This window comes from Pithys albifrons, chromosome 16 (assembly GCF_047495875.1).
Source record: "Pithys albifrons albifrons isolate INPA30051 chromosome 16, PitAlb_v1, whole genome shotgun sequence".
Taxonomy (NCBI): Eukaryota; Metazoa; Chordata; class Aves; order Passeriformes; family Thamnophilidae; genus Pithys; species Pithys albifrons.
In genome coordinates, this window is record NC_092473.1 from 2111609 (window position 1) to 2128870 (window position 17262).

A 17262-nucleotide genomic window follows, 5' to 3' on the forward strand; every position below is an offset into this window, starting at 1 on the left:
GCCTGACTGTTCTCACTGTGCCCACAGAAGCTTTGAGATCATCAGGGTGGAAGTTGGAGATTTGAGCAGACCATGTGCAGATGCCTTGTTTTCTCAGACAACCACATGGTGCAGTTGAATCAGAAATACACAGCCAGCTGGAGCCTCAAAAAAGAAAGTTTATCATCCTTTTCTGGGCTGTAATGGCCCCACTGACTCCACTTTAGAGCTCTCAGAATTGGCTGCTGTTATGGGTTCACCCAGGTGGGCCTAGATTTGGGCTCTGAAGTTCAGACTAGGCTGAAGCTGTCAGCTGACTTGGGCTGGGCTGAGCTGACAGCTGACCTCTTCTAGCCAGTAAGTTTGTATCCCATACCACATTCCAACATCATCTCCAGGGCAGTAGGAACCAGTGTGGGAGTGGTTAAGGCAGTGGCTTCTCAGCCTCCTCGTGGGAGGACTCACGATGCTGTCCCAGGGGGGATGGAGAGGACCAGGGCCACCACTGGCTCACAGGGTATCTCAGGAAAGTAAAATGTGTTGTTCTGGGTCTCTCCTTTCTGCTTGAGTTTGTCTCCCTGGGGAATAAGGTTCTTCTTAAGTAATGTGTAGTTAGGACAGTAGAATTTGTGTTTGTTAAGAAGTTGAGGTGAGAAACTTGTTGTTGCAGACTTGTGTGAGTGTACATTTGTACTCTCTTCTAATTGTCTCTTTCTTTCTGTGAAAAATATATATAGTTTTAGTATAAACGTGGTTTGAAGTGGGTTTTTTTCCTTCCCCTCTCTTTTCCTCCCTTTCCCTGGTGTTAGGAGGGAGGCTTTTCTCTCTGTGCTTGGGGGGGTTGGCAGTTGCTTATCTCAAACCAAGACAGCTGGTTCATTGTTACACAAAATCTTGCCCAATAACTAAACTACATATCCCTACTTGCACAGGCTTAGCTGGAAATTAAATTTTCCTGCCCTTCAATATGCAACAAAGAACCTCTGCTTCTGTGGTAAAAAGACAAATGAACATGGAATTCCCAGGACCCCAACACCTTCCCTCCTGATACTGCACTCACAGAATCACAGTTCTTTGGGTTGGAAGGGACCTTAAAGATCATCTAGTTCCAGTATCTCAGTACCATAAAAGAAGCCTAATTGCTGCAAGCCCCTAAAATCCCAGGACAGGCTGTGCAGCAGTGCAGATCACACAGCACATTTGCTGCCCTCCTCTAAGGGCTTGACCTCACAGGCTGAGAGAAAAGTAAAGTTGCACCAGTAGGTGCTTCCTATTCCGTGAGCAACAAGGGATTAACAGCAGCAGCCTGTGCTTCCATTTAAATCCTCTTACTTGAACGTGAAAGAACTGCTTTAGCAACACAATCATCCCTTACCATTTGCCAGAATAAACAACCTAAGAGCCTTTTAAGAACAACTAATTATGAATGAAATGTAGTAACTTCTAAGTTATTAAAAGGAAAACACAGAACAACATCCACTTTATTGGTGGCTTTTACATCTAAGATCTTTGGAAAAGTATTTCCATGTTACAGTTAGTGATTATCATGCAAATTAGATACAAAATTGAGGACATCTCAACAAACAAAGTTTTAACGTTTTTCCTTCTACTGGACAGTTCTGCATTGCTGCTTCTAATAAAAACACAGTTTGTTATTCATACATTAAAATTCACAAGCTGAGCAACAAATCCTCGTTGATGTTCCTGCCTGGCCTGGGAAACCACAGCAACAAACACCGGAAAACTATTTGCATTTTGCAGCTATGCAGGTCTGTCAAAGCTGAATAGCCAGGAGGGTCCGTGATCAAAAAAGAACAAATGGAAGTTCAAGTGTCTTTTGACGTCTCATCCTCCCCCCTGCCTGTCTGCTCTTGTCCTGCTCCTTTTCAGTCGGCCTTTTTTCCACAAACATTTACACACATGAGCAATTTCACACCTTAACAGCCCACTGGAGGCAACGGCGCTATTCAGGCATGGAAAGTTATTTACATACAGAGAGAATGGAAACTTTCAACTCCGGAGCTGAACGTAACTCCACATCTTTCTGCAAAGCAGCCTGGAAATACACGGCACTGGAAACGCAGCACTCGTCACTTCCTGACAATATTGTTGAAGTTCGTTGTGGCCAAACCAAGGAGCAAAAATAAGCCATATAATCTTGTGCCAGATTGTAACAAAAACAAACCCAAAAAAGTAATTTAAAAATACAAAGCTCTGCACTGGAGACAAGGTTAAAAAAAAAAGAAAAACCCACCCAAATTCTATTTATAGCAGTACAGTATCCCAGGTATTACAGTGTATCTACGGGTTATGATGCAGAGCCCAAGGCATGTTCAAGTTCAGTTCACCATCACAGATAATTACTTGCAAGAGTCTCCATGAGAGCCCAGTCTTCCCGAATTTAGGTACCACCATGAGGTTTAAATAGTTATGACTTCGTAAGTTTAAATAGTTATGAATTTCTAAGTTTTAGCTTACAAAGATTTCCCTCAGAAGAGAACTAGGGCATCCTTTCCTGCTGTGAGAGGCACAAAGTTCTAAAGAAGAAGATGATCTAACGTTCTTTCCACCAACAGTTTATTAAGGAAACAAGATCTCACACAGTCCCAGTCGCAAGATTTTTGAGAGTTATCTTCCTTAGCAGTTAACATGAAGTCACCACTTAAGAGCACCGGTGGACACCGAGGAGCTCCCGCTGCGAAGGGATGGATGTCTGGTAGCAAACCTCCCACAGCGCCGGTGAGACGCGGCCCAGGAACGCCCCAAATGCTGCGGGGGGAGCGGCCCCGGGGTGTCCCCGGCGGCGGCAGCGGCGGCTCCGGGCACGGCAGCGCTGAAGGCGGGCGGGGACGGGCGCGGCGGGGCCCCGGGCCGCCTTCATCGCCTGGCGAGGAGCCGAGAGCGGCGGGGAGCGCGGCGGGGAGCCCAGCGGAGCAGGCAGCGGCAGGCCCGAACTAAAAGCAAAGCAAAGCGAGCCGAGCCGAGCCGAGCCGAGCCGGGCCGGGCCGAGCCGAGCCGAGCCGAGCCGAGCCGAGCCGCCACAGCCTCCGCTCCTCTCCGTGCCCCGCCCGGTCTGCGGGAGGACCCGCCCTCCCGGCAGCCATAAATAGCCCGCCGTATGCAAATCACCCTCCCTCTGACCAATGGGATCCCGCACCCTCCCGCAGGGCTCGCCTGTAGTGCCCCCAATTGGTTTCTCCCCTTAGCCAATCACCGGCCAGCTCTCGCGCCGCGCCCCGCCCCCTGCCGGCCGCCCCTTCCTCTGCGCGAGTTGTCGTCACGAGCACCACGCCGCGCTCTGATTGGCCGGCCTGGTGCGCGCGGCCCCGCCCCCCGCCTCGCTCCCGCGCGGCACGGGCCAATGGGAGGCGGCGGTTGGCGCGTGGGGCGGGGCGCGCCGGCAGGGCGGGGAGGAACCGGAACCGCCGCGGCCCCGGCCCGGCCCCGGCACTGCCCGGCCCCGGCCCCGTCACCGCACACCGAGCCGCGGCCCGGCCCCGCACCTGCCTGGCCTCGGCACCGCACACCGACCGAGCCGCGGCCCGGCAACGGCGCCGGCACCGCACACCGACCGAGCCGCGACCCGGCACCGGCACCGCACATCGACCGAAGCGCGGCCCGGCCCCGCCACTGCCCGGCCCAGGGGCAGCCGCCGCTGCCGGCACCGCGGCCGCTGTTCCCCGAGCAGCCCGCGGAAGAGGTGGGCCCCACGGCCGGGAGCGGGGCCGCCGCCGCTGGCGAAGCTGGGAGCGCCGCTGGGCTCCGCGCCGGCCGCCTCCTGTCCCGAGCTGGCGGGTCTGGGGCTGCGGGCGCCCGAGCCGGCGGGGCAGCCGGAGCGCAGAGGCTGCGCGGCGGCGTTGATGCGGCAGGTGAGGCGGGACCGGGGACGGGGACGGGACCGGGGATGGGACCGGGGACAGGGACGGGACCGGGGACGGGGACAGGACCGGGGACGGGACCGGGGATGGGACCGGGGACGGGGACAGGACCGGGGATGGGACCGGGGACAGGGACGGGACCGGGGACGAGGACAGGACCGGGGATGGGACCGGCCGGCCCCGCTGTCCCGGCCGGGCCGGCGCTCCGGGCACGCGGCTCTGCTGGGCGGTAGCGCAGGGACGGCCACGAGTAGGACCAAAGTAGCGAGGCTGTGGAGATTTTCCCTTTGGGATCAAAAGGAAAGGCAGGAACGTGGTGGAAACGAAAGGAGAAGGCAGCTGGAACGGGAGAACCGGGCACAGAGCACTGCCGGGGCGCTGGAAGAAGCAGCAGTTCCCAAGCCCGGCAGATCCCGGGATTTGCTGCTCTGGTGCTGTAAGGAAGTGTCCCCAAGCCACGCAGCGTCTTTGGTGTCCCCCAGCTGATCCTTGGGACGTGCCAGGGGGTGTATCGTTTAATTTGCAGTAATAAAACCGAGGGTGAGATTATTTAAGCCTTGCTAACATGAAGTTTTTGAGCACAGACTCAGAACTGAAAGATTTCTATCCACAAAATAAGTGGAAGCACTGCAGGTTTTGGTGTATCGAGAGCCAGTCTGGGATTAGGGAGCTGTCAGGTGAATAAATAACCAAGTTTCAGTATGAGTTTAGATCCACAGTTCAGATCAGTTTATTGAGCGTTTGCAAAGAGAGGAACGTTGCCCAACACGATTCTGGGTTGGTAAGTCCAGTGGTTTAGCTGAAAAGTCTCATTTTAATAGTAGGAATACAACCCACCAAGAGTAACCTCACCAGTTTGTACACCATGTCAGACTGATGCATCTTCTTTATTTTGAACCTGGGTATCCTGGTGGGTCAGCTTAACCCACAGTCATTCTAATATTTGTGATATTCAGAATTTTCATCTCCTGTTGGTTTTTATCTTTTCCCTTGATGGAAGTTGGCTGGTGGCTCCTGCCATGGTGACAGGGCAGCTGCATCCCAACTGCTGCTCCTTGCTGGGTGCTGTAAGTGGTTCTTTCTTGGAAGTTGTCTTTTGTTAGGTGTGGTGTCAGTAATATTTTTACTCTATTTAAGTAACCCCCAAACAGTTGTTGGGTTTGAACAGATAACGTGGTTTCATGCCTTAAGTTTGTGTGCCTATCTGGCATTTTGTTCCAAGTGCTTGAAGAAAACTTTAGAATTGAGGCGGGTTTGGAAGTCAGTGGGGATCCCATCCCAGCAGCTGGTCCCGGTGCCAGGGCCGGGATGGGAGCTGGGAGAAGCCTTGGGGAGCCCAGGGATGCTCCGCTGGCACACGAGGGTTCGGCTGTGCCCTGCCTGGGCACGGCGGGGCCAGGAGAGGGTGCGGAGCCGCCGCAGGTGCCTGGGGAGTTTGAGAAAAAAGAATGCAATGAATGGGGTGTGATGAGCTGTGCCCCCGCGGAGGCGGCGGGGCAGCCGGTGGTGGCCGGGCCGGTGCCACCCCGGGCGGGCGGGGGCGAAGGGGCCGGGGCTGCCCCGCGGGGAGGTGCGGGCTGGGGGCGGAGGGGAGCGGGAACCTCGGCCAGTCCCGGCCCCAGACACACACACACACACACACACACACGCACACGGAGGAGGAGGAGGAGAAGCCGCCGCATCCCGGAGCATGGATGGCCCCCCCGCGTTGGGCCGGGCCCCGCGGTGAGCCCCGCACGGGCCGGGCCGGGCCGGGCCGGGGGCTGCGGGCGGGGGGGGATGCGGGATGCGGGATGCGGGACCGGCTCCCTCGGCCCCGGCGCTGCCGCTGCCCCGGCGCTGCCAGCGCTGCCGCACGCCCGAGTTTGGCCGGGCCGTTCCGCGGCCGAGGCGGCCCCGAGCGCTCCGGGCCGGCCCGGGGGGTGCCGGGGGGTCCCGCCGCCGTCCGGGCCCCCCTGGGGGGCGGCGAGCCCGGCCTGTCCCCCGCCCGCCCGCGGCACAGGTTGTTGGGTCGGGACAGCAAACGAAAGGGGATTTAGTAACAAACAACGGCGGCCATGTTGAGAGGAATTTCTGCAGCTAAAGTTGTCCCCTCTCAGCCCAGGGGTTTCTCCGCCGCCCCGGGGGGCTCCCCGGCCTGACCGCCCGCTCCCCGCTCTTCTCTCCCCCCGGCCCCGCAGGATGACAGTGAAACTGGGGGACAGCAGCGGCGAGGAGGGGGTGAAAAAGCTGGGCAAGAGAGCAGGAGGAGATGAGGAGTCCCTGGAAGAAGAAGGGGCAGGAGGAGGAGGAGAGGCAGCTCCAGGCAGCAGCAGCACAAAGAAAGAGGAGAAGATCCTCAACAGCAGCAGCACCAGCAGCCCCCCAGCGACCCCCAGCCTGGCCCCCGCCAGCCTGCAGCCCTCCCACAGCCAGGACCAGCATCATTTCCTCAGGTCCAGCGTCAGACCCCAGAGCAAGAGGCTGAAGAAGGATTGCCAGGCATCCTCCTCGGTTGGCAGCAGCACTGCTGGAAAAGGCAAAGGTACCGTGTTTTGGCACCCTAAAAACACTCGGGCAAGGGGGTGCAAGCAGGGGAGGCACCTGTGGGGCTGGGGTTGTCATTCTCCTTCTGCAGATGCCATCTTTTGTTTGAGTTGGGGAAGGTGTTTGGGGGCCTGAAATCTTCTTTGTGTCCCAAGGCTTCAGGTTCTCTGCTGCCCACTGTTCTCTCTGCAGTTCTATAACTGGGGTCTGGATGTGTGTGTGGGCAAGGAAGAATTCCCCATTATTGAAGCAAATCTTTAATTTCTGCATTTCATCTCTCTCAAGTTTTAGGAGATGCCTGTATTTTGATTAGGAAATCAGACTCTAGCTGGCTGTGTAATCAGGTGTCTGCACTCTGAATTCTCTTCGTGGATAATAACAAAATTTTCACTGGGTTAGTTAGCAAAGGGGGAAAAAACAACACACAAGACACTGGTGATTTCCCCCAGTTATTTCCATGGTGCAAATAACTATTTGGAAACAGCTATGAAATACATAAGATGCCATATTTGTTTCTGAGATTTTGAGAGTCCTGCGTTTCTGTTTCAGAACAGTCTGGGCATTTCAATGTAATTTGAGGTTTTGTGAAGATTGTTCTGTGTACATCTGAATGTCTGTAGGTGCAGACATACACACAACCTGCTTTTTCACTTCAGCATTGGAGACCAGAATTTGATTTTTTTCAGAGCTGTTTTTGAGTGGCTGGAAGGCAACAGGGATATTTGAGTATTTGGTGCCATTGTGCCTGCTCAGCAGTGACTGGATGACATCTTAGCTCTGCATTCAGCTGTACTTGGGCCTAATTTTGGATACCTTGTGCAAAAGCCCTCAAGTGTTACTTTCTGTTAATTTTTGAGGAAAAAAAAGCACTCAAAGATTTCTTCACATTGAAGAAATTGAAATGCTGAAACTCCTGGAACATTTGAAATAATGATGTTTGCTCTTGTCTGCTGAATCAGGTTATAGCTCCATGTAGCATAAATATGGCTTGGAGGTTCCTCCCTCTGGTCCATCACAGGGTGTGCCCGTGCTGGGCATTAAGTAAACACTCCAATTAGGAGAGTTTTGTGTTGCAGTAATAAACCAGTGCAAAGTGGGATATTTCAGTTATTGTCATATCACAGAAAAATTCTGGAACTCACTTGCTTGACAGTTTGTATAATTGACTAAAGTATTTTTGAATACCTTAGTAATTCCTCTTTAATCTCCTGAATGTTCAGTGAAAGGTCTCAGTGTGGTGTTGGAGGACAGAACAAGAAAGGCCCATGTAATTTTTCTCCCAGTTGCATGAAACCAAATAAACAAACAGATGGAATACCCAGGAGTGTTTAGCTACAGATAATTATTTCCAGGGTTGTAAATAGTATTAGATGCAAGGAGGTGTTTCTTTGAAATGCATCTTGTCCATGATTGACAAATTGAATAAATCCATTTGAAATGATTCCATTGCTTGGGAAGTGCAAACCTGTGTGAACAAATACCTGTGTCTTTGTGCAAGTGGATATTCATTTGTGCATGAACACTCAGTGCTAATTTTAGAGCAGCAGAACGATTTTTAACCAGGTGTTTCAACACAAAAGAGAAAGAAATTTCATTCATTTTTGCAATTGAGACTCCAAAACAGTCTTAATCAAACTACCTCCAGAACAGAAGATATTTCAGTAATCAGTCATAGATAGTGCTTGTAATTGCTGTACCTGGCTATTTTGTCAGGTCTGGGGGAACTTCTTGAATCATCAGGAGTGACAGCTGGTGGTGGGATTGTGCTTTTCACTTTTTGAATTACAAGCTCAGCCTGGCCAGGTTTGGTGTGGATGTGTCTGATTGATGGATTTCTCTGATATGGTTGAGATTAGAACTGTCAGATTTTGGAAAACAAAGCCACGGAGTGAGATCCTCTCTAATTTGAGTTCTTTATGTTCAGAGATGCATAATGAGAGGTTTTCCAGGCTTGTCTGAATTCCCCTCTGTGGAATGCCTTGTGATCAAAATTCACAGTGCTCTGCTTTGAGGGAAGTGTCTCACAGAGCCAGCTTGGGATAGGCAACAAATGGAAGGGTGGAGATTCCTAATAAAGATTGGACCTGAATCTTTTCTTTCATTGTCCCGTCAACTTTCTCCTCTCTCTGTAAATATAAAAATGGTAAAAAGCTGGGACACACGTGCTTTGATTCAGCTCAGAAGTTTCTCCATTTCCATTTTTCACAGTCAAGGTGGTGGCTGCACAGGGAACTCTGACAGTGGTCAGAGGGAGTGACCAGACCCCACTTCCCTTGGTCCTGTGGACCCAAAACTTGTTTCTGTTGTCATTCAGTAATGCTGTGTAACACTTACAACCTTAGGGAAGTGATTCTACTTCTAGAACCTGTGTATTCTAAAGTGAAAACTCTCTGATTTGGCAGAGAAAACTCTGTCAAACTCTGTTTTGTCAGTGAAAAGTGATTTGTCTGATTTGTGCTCCATTTCTTAGAAACTGTGGCTGCTTAGCAGGCATTGGCTTGTCCTCATCGTGTCTTCACAAGAGGTTTGAAAATAGTACTTTTTTCTATGTGTCGTGAATTTCTTTTTACTTTTGGCATTTGTGCTTTGAGGATCCTTAATTGCAGCAGACAAATTGTTGATCAACTTGACAGCAAACTGTAGAAGGGGTTTGCCCACTCAGCAGCTGCTGCCTTTTCACCTTTATCAGACTGTGGTTCAGGGAAGATTGCTCACAGTAATTCTTGAATTCTGCCTAGCAGAGTATATAAACATGTTCCTAATTGTCACATTGTCCTGACATACTCTTTAATTGCACCTTTGGGTCCTGTCTCTTGCCTTTTGTGTACTGAGGTGTACTTTTGATTGGGCAAAAATTACATAGAAAGTAGTACAGTAAAATAAAAGTTTGGAAACTGTTTGACTCCAACAGCCAATCCATTTGGAACTGTGGGAAGGTTTATCAAATTTCCTGCACAAATATCTAAATCTCTGGGGTGTTTTTTAAATGATTATGATACTATTTTCAACTGTTGATCATAGTTTTAGTGTAGTTTCCAGTTTGCAGCCTACACCTCAACTGGTGCACACCTTTTGAAGTAGGAAGGTTTGAAGGAGAGTCTTCAAGTAACTTGCATGAAACTGTAGGAGGAACTTGAAGGACTGGTGAGGTGGAGATGGTTTGTTGTGAGAGTTCCAGCACAGGGAGGTTCACTGGGGGAGAAGATGCAGAGGAAGTTAAGGTTGCTGGAAAAGAGGGATTGCTGAGGGATTGTTTCTTCCATCCCTGCTGGGCACAGGTGTTAAGATGTGTTTGGGGGCTCTTTCCATGAGGGCAGCGTGGATGGAACACACGTGTGTGTTGTGACCACACTGCTGAAAGCCACAGTGAGAATACATGGCCATCATGTGCTCCAGATGTATCTTGAGTATTCCCTTTTCCATGTTTTTATCCCTTCTCTGAATGCAGAAGGAAGTCAGGAGGGCTGGCCTGATGGTGATGAGCTGAAGCTTAAAGATTCCTCTCATACTGTTGCTCTGGATTGATTCCTAAAACTGCTCCAAAAAGTATTTGCAAAAGTATTTTCATTAATAATAATCATCTTTTTTTTGAAAAAAGAATTATTCAGGTGAAAGGATTAGTTGAATTAAAATGTTCTGTCTTTTGGCATGGCACAGAAGTTGCTAGAAAGCAGTCTGGTCTCAGCATATCCCAGTTGCATGTCCCTATAGCATGTGGTTAAATCAACGACAACCTTCTCCTGTGGAGAGGATGTAGGTACCAAAACACCTGGTGTATGTACTTGAAATGTGTTTTACTGCATCTTCCTGAGTTCACACTCTGCAGAATGTGTTGTAGTCTTCATCTGAGATGTCATTCCTCCAGCATTACTTCTCTAGGACATGAATCACTGTTCAAAGGCTATCAGGACAGTTCCTTGTTCTAACATTTTCTTTAATTCTGTCCATCAGAAAAAACTTCTTTGCAGAGAGAGTGCTCAGGCATTGGAATGGGCTGCCCAGAGAGGGGGTGGATTCCCCATCCCTGGAGGTTTTTCAACTGAGCTTGGCCGTGGCACTGAGTGCCATGATCTGGTAAAGGGCCTGGAGTTGGACCAAGGGTTGGACTTGATGATCTGGGAGGTCTTTTCCAACCCAGTCGATTCTGTGATTCTATTTTGTTTGCACTTGGTTTCTCTACTTCCATCCTATCCTGACATGCTTTCAGTCCTGCTTTGCCCTCCCATTTAACTCAGTTTTCCCTCCCTCCCTCCCTTTGGAAGTGGCTCAGGACCTGCAGGACTGGCTCTGCCATGTCTCATCCCACACCACAGGCAGAGGATGTGCCCATGCCCTGTGCAGCAGGTCCTGAGCCCTGACAGGTACCTGCACGGCCACGGGGTTTGGAGGGAGCTCCATGCTGGGCCTTATGGATCTTTTCTAATGGAAGAGCAAGAGAATACTGGAGAGGGGGAAGTAACCAGATGTATAATGAACTGTGTTTCCCTTTTACAGCTCTGCAGGGTTAGCTCAGACAGTGCTGTCTCTGATACATTGTGTGTTAAACGTATCCCATCGGTGAGAAGAAAGCCTTCAGTGTAGTTTGGTTACAGGCTCCTGTTGGTAACTGACACTATGTATGTATTAAACACATTCAACTACCTCTGGTTGTGCTAATTTCTAATTAATAAAAGTTAGGGGAAGGCAGGCTACCTGTATCCTTGTAGGACAGGTACCTGCTGACCCTGAGCTGAGCTCTGCTGGTGAGTGCCAAAAACATCAAGGTGGTACCTTCAATCCCTCTGTGGGACACTCACTGAAGTCCAGAGAAGAGCAACGAGGCTGGAGAAGGGACTGGAGCACAAGTGCTGTGGGGAGAGGCTGAGGGAGCTGGGGGTGTTCAGCCTGGAGAAGAGGAGGCTCAGAGGTGACCTCAGCACTGTCTGGAACTGCCTGAAGGGAAGTTCTGGCCAGGTGGGGGTTGGTCTCTTCTCCCAGGCACTCAGCAATAGGACAAGGGGGCACGATGGGCTCAAGCTCTGCCAGGGCAAATTGAAGTTGGAGATGAGAAAGAAATTCTTTGCAGAGAGAGTGCTCAGGCATTGGAATGGACTGCCCAGAGAGGGGGTGGATTCCCCATCCCTGGAGGTTTTTCAACTGAGCTTGGCCGTGGCACTGAGTGCCATGATCTGGTAAAGGGACTGGAGTTGGCCCAAGGGTTGGACTCGATGATCTCAGAGGTCTTTTCCAACCCAATCCATTCTATGATTTTGTGATTGTGGGTCCCCTCCACCCCAGAATATTCTGTGATTCTGCATTTCAAACTTTGGAACACTCTCTGCCATAGCCCTTGGCTGTCCTGGACTTGCCCATGTCAGGAGTCCCTGCTGTGCCCTGTGGAGGCACACAGGGTACAAACTCCCTTTCCAGTTATAAAGCTAACACTGAAAATGAAGTGTTGACTTGCAGGGAATGTGTCAGTCTCTCTCCCTCTCTCATCTGTATTTTCTTCTTAGCTACAGTTGTTGGAGACAAAAGCAGGTTGGCTCCAGCCTGCAGCTCTGCTGGGCTGTCCTTGCATGGGTTGAGGCTGCACTGAAATTCCTGCAGCACTTTCTGTGCCACCACCTGATTCATTTCTTCACTGCAGGACACAATGTAATATCTGCTGTTAGAAAGAAACATGGCTAGACATGGGGCTTGTTCACCAGCGATCAGAAAGACAGTTTGTATGTTTGTCTTTGATGTCATTTTCATTACAGTGAGGAGTGAGTGCCCATGGAGGGTTGCAGAACAGCAGGATTGCATTGGAAGCTCCTGCTAAGGGCAGATCACGGCACCTCACCCGGCTCTGTTGCTCTGGATTTCTTGTTTTCTGTACAGCCATAAGAGTGCTGAGCTCTAATACAGGTTTGTGATGATAAAACACTCTCTGGAAGCTGTTTCTTGGTGTGGCCTCCTCAATGGCAATCTTCACTGAAAGCCTGTTTGAAGGTGACCTTGTGTAATTTAGCCTTGCTGTTGGCTCCTGTAGAACCCAAGCAAGAAGAAAGGGGTTTCTGAAGGAAACTTCCTGGCATGGTGCAGGTTGGCATTTGCATCCTGCACTTTGAGGAGTGAGTTTGTCCTAAGACTGTGGCCTGGAAGAGTGTGAACACATTGTCTCCTTTATAAAAGCATTTCCTGATGGATGTTCCACCTTGTGACTCCTGAGGAAGTTGAGATGTTGTGAGCTAAACCTGTGGAACACCAGGGAGAGAACCAGCCTGTGTTGGGCTACAGGAGTGTAGAGGGCACTAACTCTGGGAATTCCAGCTTCTGTGTGTGTGGAATCTGTCACAGAAACATGAATTAACAGGCCTGTAAGAGCTGCCAGTGGGAGACTGAAAAGCAAACACTGAGATGCTACAAAGAGCCTGGAAGGAAGAACTTGTGGCTGTGGCCACGATAAGATCCTGATGCTATCAGAGTCTCAATTATTTGATTCATGCATGTTCCACTGTTTGTCATCTTTGTATCAGACTCTTAAACTGCAGTCTCTCAATGCCTTTATATAATTTTTTGCAAGTGTTTATATTTTGCTTAGAACTACAGAGGCAGCTTTTTCCTCAGGAATGTAGTTTGAGATGATGTTGTGCCAGTCATAGACAAATTAATTTCTAATAATGGGGCACACAGATGGGTAGGGAAGGCTGGATAAAAGCAATGATTAAGTTTCCCTGAAACATTGGTGTTCTGATCCCTGATTTTGTTGGGGGTTACAACTCAAATACCCACTATAAAAACATGATGTTTTTGCAAACTGGATTGAAAGCTGAGGGGAAATGCTGAGAACTGACACATCCAAATGTCTGCCTTGTCTGCAGGTGCTCTGCTGCTCCTGGAGCAAAGGGAAGGAGTTGGCCTGGCTGTGATGGGGTGGGTGTCCAGGCCAGGGGCTGGGGGATGCAGCATGAGTGGGCAGTGGGGAATGTCCAGCTTGTCTTTGTTTTGTCTGCAGTGTTCTCCTTGTTTTAGAAATGATTTTCCATAGAACAAGCACCTGAGCAGGTTGCTGGGATGAGCCCCCTCCTCCCCAGCATTCTGCAGCAGTAATGGCATGGTTGGCCTCAGGGGACCTTCTTGTTTTAATGCATTGCTGAAGTTTTAAATTGTCTATTGTTGGGAATTAATCACAGAATCATCAATCATTAGTGAGGGGATGAAAGCTCATTAGTGGTTCTGTGTGTAACGAGAATCTCATACAGTAAGATGGAAATAATGAATTTATGGGGGGTAATTTAATGATGTCTGACTATTTTTACTCTTGCCTTCTGCCCCGAATTGGTTTATAATACCATGTTTTGGAATATGGTGCATTCCATGGCCATTCAGGATGCTCCAGGGTGGGCTGGGATAACCCAATGACAAATATTACCATGCACAGGAATAGTTTATGCAGAGGAGTGATAGAACAAACCCCTGTGTTACTGGAAGAGTTAAATTGCTTATGACATCTCTGTAGCAGTTACAGGATATTTGAATTTTTAGATCTTCACACAATGCTCTGTACAATTGTCTGGATGGTAATTTATTTGTGTATAAAACAAAAAAGATTCTGATGAACTTCCCAGGACTACAGTTGGTCTTGTAGAACATAAAGGAACAAATGGTGAATTATGAGCTCCATGACCTGTGCAGAAGTTGAATCACTGGAGCCCTCAACTTGTCCTCAGTAGAACTCTTCAGTCCATCTTTTACCTACAACTAAAATGTGAAAGGAAATGTACTGACCTTTACATTCTAATAAGACCATGAAGTCCTCACTGATGCCTTTTAATAATGTGAACTTCATGTGTACCAAGTGTACTGAGCAATCTTTACAAAATCCTTGGTAAGATCTGATCTTTAGGCAGACTTAGGATTTTACTTGCTTGAGTAAGTATTTAAAAAATAACCCAAACCACAAAAAAACCCCAAACAAACAAATGACACCCCCAAATCCTGCCTTGGTTGTTCCTCTGAAGGGTTTCTGGGAAGTTGGAGGTCTGTGATCAGAAGGTGACACTGGAATGCTGATAAAGAACATCTTTTGTGCTGGGCACTGGTAAAACAGCAGATGGGAGACAGTTTGGGGATTGGTGTGTCTGAATTCCCCCTTCTTGACCAAAGATCTGTATTTCTTTACCATGATATTCCAATCTCACATTTGCAGAATAAAGAAGTGTCCACTCTGGGTCTGAGTTGATTTTCTTCTCAGCCATCTGTTAAAGTGCTCAGTTTTTTCCTGTGGTTTCCTTTTCTTAAGGAATTTACTTCCACAGTGCCAGAATTAAATGGCTTTACTTTCAATTATTGTATCAGCAGCTGATGAAGTCTTTAGGAAGCAGAGAAGCTGTTTATTTGAGAAGCTGCTTTAAGTGCATTTTCTTCCAGATGTCTAATGGTTTTTCATGTCTTGTCTTACATGCTTCCCTGTGGTGCCAGGAATTCTCTTCAAAAGAGTCAAATAGTCATCCCTAGAAATAAAAGAAACTTTAACCTCAAAATGGTCACAACAGCAGATTTTATATCCAGTAAATATTTATTGTGTGCAGGAAAGAACTCGTAATTTTGCACATCTTGCTCTCTTCCAGGCTTGGTTCAAATGTTCTCTGTTACTTAAACAAACCAGATTCTTTAGGATTTGGAGAAATACAGTTTTGTCACCCAAAGGAATTACTTTCAAATTGGAACTGAATTGTTAAGATTTACATCCAAGTCTTCCAAATCTCTAAAGCACAGGGAGCCTGTGACAGCTGATTCTTCTGATACTCTTTTTTAGAAATATTATTAGGATTATCAAAGTGGGATATCCAGGTTCTTGAGCAAGGTAGATATTTATGTAGATGTATCAAATACTGGCTTTGTCAGGTAAAAAATCTGCTTTATGTAATTGAATTTGAAAAGATAACTTTGGGAGCCTAAATATGAGAGAGAGAATTGTGCTGATCTGTATAAAAGGTTGGGGAACTGGTTGGGACTGTTGTGCTGTACAAGCTGGATGTATAAGCAAATAAACTAAGGCAAGCCAATATATGCTGAGATTAAATACATAAATACATAAAATACCTAAAGGGCAGGAACTGGAGAAATGGAAGGTGTATGAACATTCTTTATAATGAGCAATGAATGGTGTGTGTCAAAAGACTTGTGTTGTATTAAGTACATGCCTGTGTTGATAAGGGCAGTCAAATAATATTTCTTAATAAAATTGAAGGTAATTTATTTTGGAAATAAATATATTGGGAATTGTTACATTTTTATGGCAAAACTGAGTGCATTTTTGGGAGGTGTCCCTGGTTTTTGGATTAACACTGATAATTATTACAGTGTCAAACCAAGCAGGGGGTTTTTGGTTTGTGGCTTTTCCATCCCATTTTCTTCCCAGTCCTCTACTTGAGTGAAGAGCAAATTCTCTCAGTTCCATCTGGAATTATTCTGGTTTTAGTGTTTCCAGTCTTCACATTTCTTTTCTGATCCATAACTGACAAAGGGACAACCAAGGTTACATTCTGTGCCTCTTTCTGAATCCACAGCAGGATTTGGGGAAGGAGAAGGGGTTGGGACCTGCCATCCCTTGGGATCCCTGGAGTTATCCAGGTGGGCTGTGTCAGAGATGGTGCTCTGAGTACCACACCCTGTGGATCAGGTTGTGGAGGTGCTGATCCATTGTTGAGTGATGAGTCAACACCTCTCAGTCCTTCCTTCCCACAGTTATTCCAGGGGCAGTGGGATCAAGACTGAAGTCAAGGATGTGACGTTGGAGCTTATCTGGGAGGGCTCACTGTGCTGTGTTCCTGCTTCTCTCTGTTACAAAATTAAGCCATCAAAACCTTCCCCTTGTTTTTTGCCCTTTGAGATTTAGTTTCTATAAACCAAACTTTGTTACTTGCTTGGTGTATTTCAGGTGAGATATCTTGAAAACAAACCTGATGTAGATGCAAGTGGTGGAAGAAGAGAAAATTCTGAGTTCCTCCCATAACTCAATCCGTGCATCCTCCTGTTGGTTTAATACTCACTCTGGTCACGGTGTTTTGCAGCAGCAGATAATGGAGGGACTGCAGCTGGTGGCACCTCAGGAATTGCTCCCAGCAACCCTGCTGGGAATTCCAAGGCAGCAGGGAGGAACCTGAGCTCCTCAGCTGGAGAGAAGGAGGAAGGCAAGAAGGTCCGTCGGCAGTGGGAGTCGTGGAGCACAGAGGACAAGAACACCTTCTTTGAGGGGCTGTATGAGGTACATGTAAAAGCAAATAACAAACTTAGGTGGCTTTGGGCTGGATATTCTGGACATTCCTAGTGAAGGCCAATGGGATCCTGGCCTGGACCCAAACTACCGTGGCCAGCAGGCCCAGGGCAGTGACCCTTCCCCTGGACTCTGCCTTGGGGAGGCCACACCTCGAGTGTTGTGTTCAGTTCTGGGCCCCTCAGTTCAGGAAAGATCTTGAGGGGCTGGAGCAAGGCCAAAGAAGAGCAACGAGGCTGGAGAAGGGACTGGATGTGGCACTGAGTGTCCTCTTAACACCTGCAGGGATAGAGAATCCACCATGTCTTGATCCGACCCCACTGTGATCACCAGCCCAGGGCACGGAGTGCCAGAGTGATCACAGTGGGGTCGGATCAAGGTTTGGACTTGATGATCTCAGAGGTCTCTTCCAACCCAACTGAGAAGAGAAGAGCAGCGAGGCTGGAGAAGGGCCTGGAGCACAAGTGCTGTGGGGAGAGGCTGAGGGAGCTGGGGGTGTTTAGCCTGGAGAAGAGGAGGCTCAGAGGTGACCTCAGCACTGTCTGGAAGTGCCTGAAGGGAAGTTCTGGCCAGGTGGGGGTTGGTCTCTTCTCCCAGGCACTCAGCAATAGGACAAGGGGGCACGATGGGCTCAAG

At 48.8% G+C, this 17262-nt stretch overlaps 1 protein-coding gene across 3 annotated transcripts in view; it reads left to right on the top strand.

Annotated features, from left to right (window-relative positions):
• The first annotated feature begins 3380 nt into the window (after positions 1-3380).
• Positions 3381-17262, top strand: part of CRAMP1 (cramped chromatin regulator homolog 1) — a 55881-nt gene continuing 41999 nt past the window's right edge. The window contains exons 1-3 of one of the 3 annotated variants that reach the window (XM_071571115.1): positions 3381-3848; positions 6038-6381; positions 16424-16617. In XM_071571115.1, the coding sequence (XP_071427216.1) occupies positions 6039-6381; positions 16424-16617 (537 nt within the window). In that variant the 5' untranslated portion in view covers positions 3381-3848; position 6038. Of the gene's footprint in view, positions 3849-5529; positions 5583-6037; positions 6382-16423; positions 16618-17262 lie in introns of those variants that run through there. The other 2 variants (XM_071571113.1, XM_071571114.1) reach the window with 2 other exon arrangements.